This window comes from Haplochromis burtoni, unplaced genomic scaffold (assembly GCF_018398535.1).
Source record: "Haplochromis burtoni strain Fernald_Lab_line unplaced genomic scaffold, NCSU_Asbu1 Contig_281, whole genome shotgun sequence".
Taxonomy (NCBI): Eukaryota; Metazoa; Chordata; class Actinopteri; order Cichliformes; family Cichlidae; genus Haplochromis; species Haplochromis burtoni.
Genome location: NW_024582642.1, coordinates 633,563 through 647,767, shown reverse-complemented (window position 1 = coordinate 647,767; position 14,205 = coordinate 633,563). Strand labels below are relative to the sequence as shown.

The 14,205-nt window shown below is 42.9% G+C and overlaps 2 protein-coding genes across 2 annotated transcripts in view; one reads left to right on the top strand and one right to left on the bottom strand.

Moving 5' to 3' along the window:
- Nucleotides 1–5,776, bottom strand: part of LOC102305738 (protein bicaudal D homolog 1) — a gene marked incomplete at its 3' end in the record, with an annotated part of 24,847 nt that extends 19,071 nt beyond the window's left edge. The window contains exon 1 of the mRNA XM_042227780.1: nt 4,750–5,776. Coding sequence (XP_042083714.1) covers nt 4,750–4,968 — 219 coding nt within the window. The remainder of the gene's footprint in view (nt 1–4,749) is intronic.
- Nucleotides 5,777–6,041: 265 nt separating this feature from the next.
- Nucleotides 6,042–14,186, top strand: LOC102294213 (serine/threonine kinase receptor associated protein). Its single transcript, XM_005940584.3, has 9 exons — nt 6,042–6,513; nt 7,548–7,683; nt 8,519–8,600; nt 10,532–10,604; nt 11,250–11,349; nt 11,436–11,573; nt 11,736–11,872; nt 12,724–12,873; nt 13,510–14,186. Exons 1-9 carry the CDS (start codon nt 6,402–6,404, stop codon nt 13,569–13,571), a joined length of 990 nt encoding a protein of 329 aa, XP_005940646.1. The 5' UTR covers nt 6,042–6,401; the 3' UTR covers nt 13,572–14,186.
- Nucleotides 14,187–14,205: the final 19 nt, after the last annotated feature.

The window sequence follows — 14,205 nt, the reverse complement described above, 5'->3', positions numbered from 1 at the left end:
TTAAATCTCAAGTCTCCTCACAGATCTCATAGTACCATATTACCCTGGTCTAAGACTGCTGGCTGACTTGTGGTTCCTTGAACATTTAACAGTGAAATGGGAGGCAGAGCCTTCAGCTTTCTGGCCCCTCTTCTGTGGAACCAGCTCCCAGTTTGGATTTGGGAGCTGGTTCCACACTCTCTGCTTTTTAGTCAGGGTCACTATAGTTAGTGACCCTGACTCATCCCTTAGTTACGCTAAAATAAGCTGGTTTAGGTCATCTTATTAGGTCTAACTGTCAGACTACGCTAGTGACGTGGATCCTGGGTTCCTCCAGGGACATGACAATGCATACCCTCATGTGATGAGACTAGGGCTGCAGCTATCAATTATTTTAGTAACCAAATAATCTATCAATTATTCCATCAATGAATCGAATAATCAGATAAGAAATACTTTTGTTTTATTGATGAGCAATAATGAATGTCTTGATGCATGCTCAATCATCCAGGTAAGTAAATCTCCAAAAGTTGATTCTGTTCATCTGGACGTAGTGTTTTCAGTGGGAGAAACGTTTCGTCACTCATCCAAGTGACTTCTTCAGTCTCCAGAAGTCTCCTGAAGAAGTCACTTGGATGAGTGATGAAACGTTTCCCCCAATGAAAACACTACGTACAGATGAACAGAATCAACCTTTGATGGGTAATAGCAAATATTCAAAAGGGAAAAAAATTCAGAATGAACTGCTAATTGGGTTCCATTTTAGAAGTTGCAATGTTTTAAAGTTTACCAGCATAAGACATCTGTTAAGAAAAAAAAACAATAAAAAAACTTAAATGCTAAATTTTATATTTATATATATACTATTTATTTACTCGATGAATAGTTGCAGCCCTGGATGAGAGCATGCAGGCAGTCCTGGAGGATGAATGAATTTATGACAATGTCTGCCCCCCATGCTTGCCTGACCTAAATCTGCTAGAACACCTAAGGGACGTCATATTTCACTGCATCTGACACTGCCAGGTTGCACCTCCGACTGTCCAGAAGCTCAGTGATGCCCTGGTCCAGGATGGTTTCCTGTGTTCTTGGGCCACTTAACACAAACTTTAAAATGTGTGAGGGATTGCCTGAATTAACACTTAGAAGTGGATTTATTCAAGCATGGTCATAGGAAACAACATTAGTAAGGCTGGGCTATATCATACCGTTCACGGTAATACCGGTATAATGTTGGGCAACGATAGGAAAATGAAATATCGCCATAGAATATGGGTAAAACGCGCATGCGCAGTGCCTTTGTTTTCATACGCACATGGCGACGATGCAGAATGAGAAGAGCGAAAGCGGATCGTTGAATGAAACGGATGAACCAGAATTGGTTTGTAAAAATGCTGCAACTTCAGTGGTGTGGCACTGGTTTGGCTTTCATCCGTCAGATACACAACAAAGCACTATTTTTGGTAGCGCATGCTAGCGGGCCGTCGTTATTACCGTGTTTTTTGGAAAATACAGCACACTTAAAATCAATCCTTTGATTTTTCTGAAAATCGACAGAGCCCCTTATAATCCCGTGTGCCTTATGTATGAATTCTGGTTGTGTTTACTGACCTGGAAACGATTTTATGTACACGGCGCTCGAAAATCTGTCAAATGTTTCAGTACGACTTTGCTAAGCTATGAACCCGCACCGCTTGATGGATTGTCGGAGCATTACGGCTATCGTAGGCAGGAGCTTGGCGGAGTGATACTACTGTGCTTCAACATAATGTTACCGTATTGTGTGTGTGTAACCTCTTTTTAAGTTTTGTGGATATTATACATGGTTATGCTGAGGATATGTCGGCCAATTTCCACTGGAAATGCCTTTTGGTTAAACTGTCAGCAAGGAATTTGCATTTGCACTGTTAATTTTTTATATAACTTTAATGCACTTAAAAAAGCTGCTTGTTTAAGTGAAAATACATTGATGGGGGGTTTTTTTTGCACTAATAAAGTTGAGGAATTGTAAAGTATTTTGTCTAGTGTCAATTATATCGTCAGTTATATCGTTATCGCAAATTTTCAAATGTATATCATGATAAATATTTTTGGTCATATCGCCCTGCTCTAAACATTAGCTCCAAAAAGTTAAAATTTCATGAGAATTATTTTTTGCAACCTGAAGACAACAAACACAATGGTAACTTGTGCTGCTATTACTACATGCTAACTTAGTCTTAATTGTTGCTGTTCATAGCAATGAAAACAACTATACAATATCCCAAAAAGTTGATTCTGTTCTGTCTGCATCTGAGGCTGAATCTCATGTGGTTCCTGTAATCACCATCTTACGTGCTTTTTTTTGCTCATACTGACGTACACATTTAGGCTGTCCTTGCCAAAGTGGGTTAGAATTTCTTGATGCATGCTAGATGATTGAGCATGCATCAAGACAAACTGTAAAAAACACAAAAATGAATCATGGATTCAGTCCTGCTCCTGTAGGTCATCTCTGTCCTGAATGTATTTTTAAAAAGAAGACAGAAGAGAAACAGAGGCAGTAGAGATGTAGCCTGGTCACTTGAATTTAAGAAATTCCTTATAGAAACCTAAATATTCTCTAAATTAATGGAGTCGCATGGACACATACACATTCTCACAAACTGGCGGATTGGTGTTAGCATACAGTAGCTCTCCAATAAATGTAAGTCAGAAAAATGACACAATCCCAAAATTATCCCTGAGACTGACTATGAGACTCACTGGAGGTGAATCATTATCACCATTAAGCTCCAGTGTGGATAAAAACCCCATGCAGAATTACATAATTCTATAAAATATATTGAGTAGTAAAGCTGAGTACTTAAAAGTCTTGAAAGACAAAAAACCTACACGTGGTGAAATGCCCCAATAACACGAGAGGCGGTGTACACCCTGGACAGGCCACTAGCTTGATGCAGGGTTAGCACAGAGAGACAGAAACCAGTCGATTATGAGTGAACACCTAATCACCAGTTGACCTAACCCGGTTAATTACGTGTCTTTGGACAAACACATGGAAATTCCACCACACCACACTCCGCAAAGATTCCGCAAAGTCAAATTGGGGTTGCTCTTGCCAGGAGGCAACAGTGCTAACCACTGCACCACCTGCCAACTAGCATGAAGGAAACCAAAGTCCGTGGGGAGTATGGTTGCAAAGCTGAAACTTAAAAAGAAGGGGACAACCAGAAGTGTAGCCTGCACCGCTTTTTAACTCTAAATGGAGAAACTTCGCCCGGCCTGGACACTGCTACTATATCTGGTATGTTGACTGAGATTTATATAAAGCTCTTCTAGTCTTACTGACCACTCCAAGTGCTTTTCTACAAAAGCCACATTCACACATTGATATAGCCCTTTATTCTTTGCCATAAATGCTTCATCTTTGCCACTCAGACAGTGACGGACTGGAAATTTGGGGATTTGGTATCCTGCCCAAGGACACTTTAATGTGTAGACCTCTCTGATTTACCCTGAGATTGAAGGAGAGTGAATACTAATCTCATGTTCATTATATGGACACAAACGCAAACAGGTTTATGAGGTTTCAGCATTGTTTTATTGTATTTAGTGGCTTTCTGTGCTGCCCTCAGTTATGCAAAAGATTTTTGGTAATGTTGATGTCCGGGTTCTGGGCTGGCCTGTCCATGACTGATTGTATTCTACGGTGCGCTTTTCTATCCATGTATACTTTTAGTGCAGTGGCAGTGCATTTGGGAGCATTGCGATACTGAAAAATTATTGTTTTTGATGGATTTTTTCCTATTTCTTAAAGACATTTTCCATAGATGCAAACAAAGAAATGAGCAGGTGTGGCTCAGGTGGTGGAGCAGGTCAGTGGATTGACTCCTGACTCCTCCAGTCCTACTTGTGCCCACAATTAGCTCTGGGCAATGTACTGAACCCTGAGCTGCTCCTGATGCATCTATTGGAATTTGAGTGTGAGTTAATGTTAAAAAATGCTTGGGCATAGATTAAAGCACTGAATGCGTATGTATGGGACTGAGTAAGTGAGACTTGCAGCAGGAAGTCCTGTGAGTGCTCAACAACAGCACCATAAAAGTACCAGCCCATGTAATAATAATGTGTTTTGTTTCCAGCAGCCTTCAATACAAATTCCTAAAGATACAATTTAAACTGGTTCTTTGAAAAGTTGCCTGTTATGTGTAGTCATAGGGTGTCTTTTCATGTTCGAATGATTCATAAGTCAGTGTTAAATGGATTTAAAAACAAAAACCATTCCTCTGAAAATCGTCAGGTACAAGGACTGGACTGAAGATGAGTGGAAAAAGCTGACATTGTCCAAAAAAGCCCATGAGAAAGCTAAGAACTACTGAAACCAGTTAAAAATGACAAGAAAACCAGACTCCTTGGAAGCATGATATAAAGAAATGGTGGGTGTATGAGGGGAATTTAGTATTTTGCCCAGAAAGTTTGTAGTGTGTGAAATATAATGACTTGGTTTAAAAACAGATTAAATAAAGAGCATAAAGCAACTAGCCTGTATTACAGTACCGTCTTTAATCTTTGACAAGCTAACTGAAGCCATTTTGGCTAAAGAGCTGGCATGTCCAGCAGGTGTGACTACAGGTGAAGTGTGCACAGACAGGCTTTTTAATGAACCACCCTGTGAGCTCATAACATCCTCCAGCGGGTGCAGGTGAGAAGGTGCTGTCAGAAACGCCTCAAGCTAATCAGACCAGTGCATGGATTTCGAGTAAGGAGTCATACCCCTGCTGACCCCACCTCCTGCAGCTGCTCCAGCTCCACCCTTAGCGCCTCCTGCTCGGCCTCCAGGTCGGCGTACTGCTGCTTCAGGCTCTGGTTCTCCTCCAGAACCGCCAGTCCACACTCCGCCGCCCGTATCTTCTCGCGGTTGGCCTCCGCCAGCTCCCGGGTCAGGCGCTCCACCTCGGCCCGATATTCCTCTACCGTATCCCCGCATCCTGCTCCTCCGGCAGCCATCGTTCCTCTGTCCCTCCCTCTGCCCTCTCTTCCCTGCGGCGGACGAACAGAGAGCCCTGCCAGAGGGAGAAAACAAGCCCCACCGCCTCCTCTGGGGGAGTCCCAACGTCCTGCAACTCAAACAGCACCAGCGAGCATCCACGGCTTTCACAGCGCTGCTGCCATCGCAGCGGGAGTATCCTCAGCCGTGCGATGCTCGGAAAGATGCGTCCTCTCTCTCCTCCCTCTGATTGGTTTTTCTGCTTATTCACCGGCAGCAGGACGCCATCTCTGCCCGCAGCCGTGAAGCAAGGCACCTTCCTCTCTCCCTGTCATCCTGCTGCACACTGAGCGTTTACAGTAATACATCCATGCACTCAGCGCCCTCTGGAGGTAAGAGTATAAATACATTCTTTCTGTTTTATGGGGGCGAACAAAACAAAGAGTTTTAATAGTTTCATTCCTGGTGTGAGATCTGCCGGTACCTCAACACTAAAAACTAGAAAGCATTCGCATACAGCTGCACGTCTTTCACAGCCTTAGAGCCTTCACGGGCTCTTGGAGTGCGCTCATCCAAGTAACACTGACACTATGTGCTGTGATAATATTACATACATAAGTAATACAAATAAACAATCAATCTCTGTTTGAAATATTAGTATAAGTCCTGTTTACAAATAGCTTTGATGCCTTCCATGTCACAACGTTTAACTGTGTCTTTTACACGATGAAAAGTCTGAGTTAAAGTCTGAAAACGAAAAAGAGCTGACAGGTAGCTCACGAAGAATAGTGGTGGGTAGATCAACCCAGGTATTGATAATAACGATAGATATTTATAGAACATTTTAACTATAGAAGCGCCATTAAATAATTATACATCTAATAAATAATGACACACTGCTCTCCCCCACATAAGCCTCCTTTATGGGTGAAAGGTATTGGTATGGACATTACTGTCCGTTTTTACTTGATAACGGATCGATATCAACATTTCTCTCAGCACTGCTGAAGAAGCCTTTATTCAATATTTGTTCAATCAAAATTTAAAAAGTATCAATGTCCGTTAGAAGCGATGACACTTTTACTATGAAAGGCATCGGAAGTGTTATCGTCATGATTAGCGGAACTGGCGTAACACACCGGCAACATCGTCGTCTCTATGGTTGTTTGGCCGTGTCGCACGTTGCTAGTTAGTTGCAATGTTGTAGCTATTAGCACGGTAGCCGTTCCTTCGCTGGAAGGTAGAGCTGTACGACAGACCTACAGTTTATTCTTTCTGATTCACAGTGTGAGCAGCAGCAGCTAACTGCTATCCAACGGAACATAACCTACAAAGCTAGCTTGTTATCTTGTTTTCCTTCTACTCCGCTAGTTTTCCTAGCTTGCTAGCTAGCCGCTAGCATCCAACCGTCTCCTCTATCAGTGCAAACCGTCTCCCGGCCGGCCGGAGGACCATGGCGATGAGACAGACTCCCCTCACCTGCTCCGGTCACACCCGGCCTGTGGTGGACCTGGCCTTCAGTGGAATTACTCCTTATGGATACTTCCTCATCAGCGCCTGCAAGGGTGAGAGGTGTTGGCAGGACTATGAACATAAAGTAGCCTGTGAGAATCTGGTGTTACTTCTGGACGTGGTCTGTTGCGGGTTGGGCTTTAAAATGAGCCCTTTATAAAACATGATGTTCTTCCATTGATTGACTTTGTGTCTTTGTATTGTTTTCTGGTGTCATTAAGTGCGTCTGTGTGCGCTCGGGGGCGCATATGTGTGTGAGCCTGAGAGAGAGAGAGGCACATGCGGCTAGCTTAACTACTGATGGTTTACCTTCCTACTAAAGTTTGATCTCGAATTGTACAACTTTGTTGAAAAAGTATAGAAAAGATTACATCCTGTTTATCATTATCTGATCATGTCCTAAATTCCATGATTAGATAATGATCGTCTCTGGGCTGTCAGATGGTATTCATGTCACTGAGTTGCTACAGATCTGCAACTAAACAGCCCTGAGAAAGATGGCGTTTGAGAGCAAACAGTGTTCCTATTCCTAGATTTCCTAGGTTAAGTTCATTTTTTTCCTTTTCTTTCTTTTAGGAAGAGCCATTTATTAATAGCTTGCATGGAGGATGCTGACTCACCAACTAATCAGTATTGAAGTGAGCAGTAGTGAAGCTGTTACAACTGAAGGCAAACATTTTCTGAACAGTGAAGGTGTGCCTTCAGTGTCAAGGTTGTGCCTAACTGTTCCAGGGTTAAACCAACACATTGCAAAAGATGCAGCTTTTGCTTTTTGTTTGCACTGCACTCTTAACTTTCACTACCACTTAGCAACTAATTGGCAAGTGCTTGCAGACAAGTCTGCATGTTCCATACAAACTGTGACGTGACAGTCTGCTAGCAAAAAGAGCAACCGCAAGGAGGTTTTCAATGCAGTATCAACTCTTTACAACCAATTTTACCTAGCAACAATCAAATGTCACCCTAGAAGTCAGTGACCCCTGCTTGTCGCACGGTCAGCAGGACCTAGCAGACACCTGTGGATTATCCTTACTGCCCCCTGCCGTTACACTGTGATGCTCACATCCTCTCTGCTTCTCTCCATCAGATGGCAAGCCCATGTTGCGCCAGGGAGACACAGGGGACTGGATAGGAACGTTTCTGGGTCACAAGGGCGCTGTCTGGGGAGCCACTCTAAACACAGACGCCACCAAAGCAGCGACTGCTGCTGCCGACTTCACAGCGTGAGTTCACACACTCAGACTAAACTAGCCTGAAAGAGGCAGTTATCCTCAGTGCTCCTCTCTGTGGATAATCTGTCATGCATCCATTGGTAGTGTTGTATTGTTGTATGTACTCTGAAACCTCAGTTCATGTGTGATCTGGTCTCATTTCATTTCAAGATAACCTTAAACGGCTGTTTTGCTTCATGCTATGGTATTGACAATCGATCACTTAGATGTGAGTGCTAGTACAGGCTTCAGGGACCTTTCTAGCTTGGCTATAGCAGTGACGTAGCCCACATGCCTTTGTGATAGACATGGTCACCATGGTGACCCTTGCTTTCCCAGCATCCTTCTAAGAAAAAGCTTTACACTGTATAAAGTAAAGCCATTTTTATTAGTGTGATCATGAGCTGAACTCTGTGGACAGTAGAATATCCTGCTGCGCCTATTATTTCATTCTTATCTATCCCTTTGTTCCAGCAAAGCAAGGACAATTCTGCTATTCAACATTAAGACTTTTAGCTAGTGCCAACATTCAGTGACACAACAGCTAAATCTTTAGTCCTGCTAAATGTTGTCTTATTTTCCAAGAGTCTGTTATAAGCCAATATATTGATGTACCTGTCATTCTCACTGATTTGTAAGACGAGGCTCTGACTTGTTCTATCACATGTATGTCACAGAGGAAACAGTTTTGCACACTGAGCTTTGAATGAGTTTTCTGCATATATGTGTCTTCTGACTTTGTCTCTTATATAAAGCAGCCTCTGCATTCACACATATTACACTGACACACACACACTCACACACAGTGTGAGGTCACTGTTAACAGCTCCCTTGTGGACTTTTGCAGAAAGGTGTGGGATGCAGTGAGTGGAGATGAGGTCCTGTCTCTGGCACACAAACACATTGTGAAAACTGTCAGCTTTACTCAGGTCAGTGCACTTCATCATGTGTTCCTTAAAAGACTGATGTGTTTCTGTATGTGTTTCTCTACTTGTGGGTTTAAATTGATGCACACCTTTCACCAAGAACAGAATATAGTTGATAAGGTAACATTTTAGTCCAGTCAGTGCTGTGAAACAAGTTCTTTGTCAATGTTGATCACTAACCAGAAGTTAACAGGCCCTGGCCTGCTCAAGTTCAAATCACCATTTAGTAAAAGATTTAAGATTTAAGCTCAAATGTTTAAGTAAACATTTGAGCCTGCATGCCCGTAGTGATTCTAGGGCCAAAGCTTTAGCAGTGTTCAGCTCCAGTTACAATGTCATGCACGCGGTGCCTTGTAATAAATATTAGTTAAATATGCTGTTTGCAAAGATTCACCGGATACATGTTACAGTATTGCCTTCAAAAGCAAACAGATTAGCTGGATAACCTATTGTAGTGCGTGAGGTGTTTTCTCACCTATAGTTGGTTTCCTCTGGTCTGAATTGTTTGATGAGTTTGCAAACTTGTAGCTTTTCAAGCCAAAATGCAACACTACAAACCGCGTGAGAATGTTCAGTCTGCTCATTGGCTAGATGTGTCTGGGATGGAAGAAAGTGCTGTGTTGTGTATTATTGGAAAACTTGGAGAATTTACATTCATTTCACAGGTAGCTTCTAGCCCGTACAGACCTTTGCACATCTGTAGTACCTTGTTCCATCCCAGAATACAAAGCATTCTGTTCATCAGTCTGAAAAAACGTTTCTCCCACTGAAAACGTTTGTGGGATTTTCTTACCTGGATGATTGAGCAATCATCAGGAGATGGCTACATACCGGTAACCTTTTTTTAGCTCAAGCTTGTAATGTAGAGGTTTGGGTAGTTGGTTCTGATCGGGGTTGAATCACGTTGATTTAAATGAACTAAGCGCACAGCTGTGAAAACACCTTAAGAATCACTTAGAAGTTCTCCCACTCCTGGTGAACTCTGGAATAGTGTACTCAGATGGACACATTTGGGGCACCATGAATTTTGAATAAAGCACCACACTTAAAGAACTCAGAGCAAGTGTTTACCCACAAAAACTTCACTTTCAAAGTGGAAAAAATAAATATTATACAAATATACACACACACACACACACACACACACACACACACACACACAAGGTAGAGAACCCACAGAAAATGAGAGGGATTCAATGATGACGTTTGGATACTGGTTGACAAAGTGAGAGATATGGAGGGCACATGAAGTGGCAAGCTCCTGTGTCTGAGTCTCGGTGGGATCTCAGCAGTTTCACAATCACAGCAGCAGCTCCAAAGACTGCGAGAGGAGGAGGAGAAAAGTGCCTCTGCAGACCACGCCCTGGCCTTTACAGCCATAACTGCACTATAGCGCCCACAGCTCTGTGGAACAAACTCACTGTGGACTCTCAGACTCCTCACAGAGTCCTGGAAAGACACTCACACATTCCTCACACTTTACAACAAACCATCCAAATCTTATCCAGACTGTTCAAAGACAACGTGAAAACGTAAAGCTTTGCAGACTCCGGTATCCTCTTCCATGTCAGTCACTCAAAAATGTCAGGAATTCATTTTTGGCCAGCTTGCCTGCCTGTAGCTCCAGTGAAACGATGAAATGTGTCACTGTCTGTGCTTTTCATGCTTCGTTTTTTGAGCTTGTTTTTTGCGTTTTGCCTCGTCCTCAGTGAACTCTGCTATAGCTTCCTGCTCTATTCCGGCTCACTTATCAACCAATCAACATTCAGTAGCATGTCTCACATGGGTGACAAGCCCCCACGCCCTCACTCCTCTTACAACTGAAAACTGTTTGCAAAATGACACATGTGCAGGATTATAAATCCAGCTTTACTCTCTGTGCTTGTTGGGTGGGAGTGAAGAGCCTCCCATGAATATGTGCTTCTTTTTGACAGGACAGCAACTGCCTGCTAACTGGAGGTAACGACAAACTGCTGCGTATCTATGACCTGAGCAGCCCTGAAGCAGGTAAGTGGACATGCTCATGCACACACGTGTATGTGTGGACCATATGACCAGTACATGCTCCCACATATCCATATGTACTGTCGCTAGACCATTACTAGCCACTTGCTGCATGTACTGCAGAGCTGTGTGGGTGGTTATACAGCAGCAGGCAGCATTGGTTTGTGCTGGAACACAGTAAGACTTGGTAAAATTACAAAATGATCTGCATGATCACTCTTTTGAGATGAAGCTGACAAATTCATCAAGTGTAAATAATTATATACAATGTAACAGTTTATTGTGAAAACTTCCACAGCAGCAGGTGTTACTATGGTAACTCATGAAGAAGGTGCCGTCTGTGCTGGTGGAGGAAGTTGCCTTTATCGATCACTTGTTTACAGTGAGCAGATGGTTACTGTCAGCACAGCTTGGAGCAGTTTACAGCTCACTGTGATCTCACAGAAAGATGCTGGACACGTCAAAACCTAAATATGCCCCAAAGAAGAAAATGCAGTTATGAAATTTTATGCCCTGAAGGTCAAAGGTTGAGCCATAGCAGATGTAGAGGTAGCCTGAAATGTGATGTTTACTGAGGCACTAAACCAGGAGGAAGTGATTCTGGGTGTGGTATAATGTGTCTGGCTGTTGCTTCTGTGTCCCTGTCAGCTCCACAGGAAATTTCGGGCCACACGTCGGCCATAAAAAAGGCTCTATGGTGCAACAACGATCAGCAGATCCTCTCTGCTGCTGACGACAAAACCATCCGGTCAGTGCACTGTGACACACGCCCTCACCCGTCTTACCTCTCACTTCTGACAGTAGACATAGCAACCACTCTGTTCATGTGTGTAGGCTGTGGGACAGGAGCTCCATGGAGGAGGTGAAAACACTGACCTTTGACACGTCCGTGAGCAGCATGGAGTACGTAGCTGATGGACAGATTCTTGTGATCACGTATGGAAAGACCATCGCTTTCTACAACGCTCTGAGGTCAGCCTGCAGCCACACCCGTTCATTGTCAATGAGTGACGTGTATAAAACAGAGGGCATCCACCACCTCTATTAATGCTGATTTATTACTGACTTTGTTATTGATTAAGCATTCATCATTTATAATTTAAATTTGTTTCTATTTTTATTAATATTATCAAGCTTGGAATTGATCAAGACTGTGGAGGCCCCAGCTCCTATCAACTCAGCCTCCTTGCATCCAGAAAAGGACTTCTTTGTTGCCGGTGGTGATGACTTCAAGCTCTACAAGTTTGACTACAGCACTAAGGAAGAGCTGGGTGAGCAACAGAGTGCTCCATTGTATCATGAAGAGGAGCAGTCTGACTCCTTTAATGAAATTAGAAACAGAACCTGTCAATACAGAATAAATGCAAGTCATAAACTCGTATTTTATTCGCAACAGAACCTAGGAAACATATTGAATAATCGCACTGAGCAAACCGTTCATTTTGAATTTGATGGCAGCCACACAACAGTGGAAGAGAGGACAGGGCTGTGTTTCCCCCTGTGCACCATCCTTGCTTCTTTTAACTGCTGAGGGGAGCAGCTGCTGACTTTTCTCACTTTTCCGCTGAGCCCTGAATGTCTCAGCTATCCAATACTTATGTCTGGCCTTGTCCCTTGCACACAGAGACGTCACCAGATTGTCGTAGTCTGTACATGATACAGTTTTTACTGAATGTGAACCTCTGGCTCTCTAACAGAAAGGATCTTTTCATTCCCACTCGTGTTCCTGACCAGGACATTCCACGAGCTGATTCTTTTTTTTTTTTTTTTTTTTTTTTTTCTTTTTTTTTTCCTTCCCCCAGTCTTTTGCTGCCAATGTGTTGCTGAGATCAAATTCAAAATGAGCGTAATGAAAAACATGTGTTGCCAGCGTGCTAAAGCAGGGTTCACGAGGTTCTGTTTTCATTTCAGTTTCACATATCCCAACGTTTCTGTTCTGCTGTCACTAGAGAGAGAGGGGGTTGTTTTTTTTTTTTAAACTCGCTGTTTGACCAGCTCAGCTCAGTTCATGACAGGATCTACTTACTTATCTGTAAATGTAAAAAAAAGGTTAAACCCTGATTCTTTGGTCCATGAAAACATAAAGGAGTAACTGACCAATCGGAAACTGATGTGTCTGCAGAATCCTACAAGGGGCACTTTGGTCCGGTGCATTGTGTTCGCTTCAGTCCTGACGGGGAGCTGTACGCGAGCGGCTCGGAGGACGGCACACTCCGACTGTGGCAGACAGCGGTGGGAAAAACCTACGGCCTGTGGAAGTGTGTCCTTCCTGGTAAGTCTGAACTCTGAACTGATGACACGTGTTCATGCTTTCATCTGGATTCAGTTACACTGTTGCACTGTTACTGTAATGACAGCAATGCTGAACGAATGAATGAAAAAGTTTTTATAAAGATTAGAGCAATGCAAAGCAGTCTTTGGCAACACTGTTTCAGTTGTGTGGTGTTGTGCACTGTATATGCACAAGAGACAAAGGTTGTGAGGCAGTGCTGCTGCTGACCACTCATCTGTTCTGACCTCAGAGCTCTGTGAACTATCCATATGATGTTATACCACAGCGTAGCACATTTTTCAAACCATGTCATGACCATGTGGAAAATACTCGAGTTTAAACTGCGGCAGCATGTAAAATGTTTGTGTATGTGTATATTTACAGAACATAGTATGATTTCATATATATATATATATATATATAGATATAGAGATATAGATATAGAGATATAGAGAGATAGATATAGAGAGATAGATATAGAGATATAGAGAGATAGATATAGAGATATAGAGAGATCTAGAGAGATAGATATATGTCTGTCTGTCTGTCTCTGTCTCTCTCTCTCTATAGATATATCTATAGATGATGATGATATTACACTGTCATGTATCACATTGTTCTTCACTTCCTTCTCAGAGGACCTGGGGAGTGAGAACCCTGAGCAGCTGTACACCTCCACCCCTGAGATCAAAGCCTGAGGAGAGGGCGTCGCCTTCTGGAGCCTCAACGAGATCCACGAAAGGAGCCAAGTCCAGAGCATTTTCATCCATCAGAACTGATGTGGACACTAAGACTGGCATGTCACAGCATCAGTCCACACACCCACTCACCTGCACACCGACAGTCCATGGACAGCATGGGCTGCAGAGTGAAGCAGTAGAGCTGTGAGTGTGAGCTCGTTGCTGCCTGCTTTCTCTCTGATCAGCCCACTTCTGTCTGTCCTCTAACTTCTATTAATGTAGAGCCGCCAACCCCAAACTGCACGACGTCATCATCATCATCGGTTTTGGTTTCAGTGTTGAGGTGTTTGATGAGCTGGACCAAGGCTTGTTTTCTGTTCATGGTTACAGGAATAAATGAGTTGGTGCTCAAGTTCTGAGGCTTTCATTTCTTAAAGAAGCATTGCTTTGAGTATTTTACAGTGTTCTGCTTGAGTATCTAAAGTTGTTCTAAAGTGTCCAAATCAAAGCTAATATTGTTTTGTGACAAAGGAGAGGAGATTATTTCTTGTTTGGTTTCTGTCTTCATTTGTGCACAGTGATGAAATAAACGGAGCATTACACTTTTATTTGAAAGTAATGCACAAAGAAAAAGGGACTTTGAGATTGTATT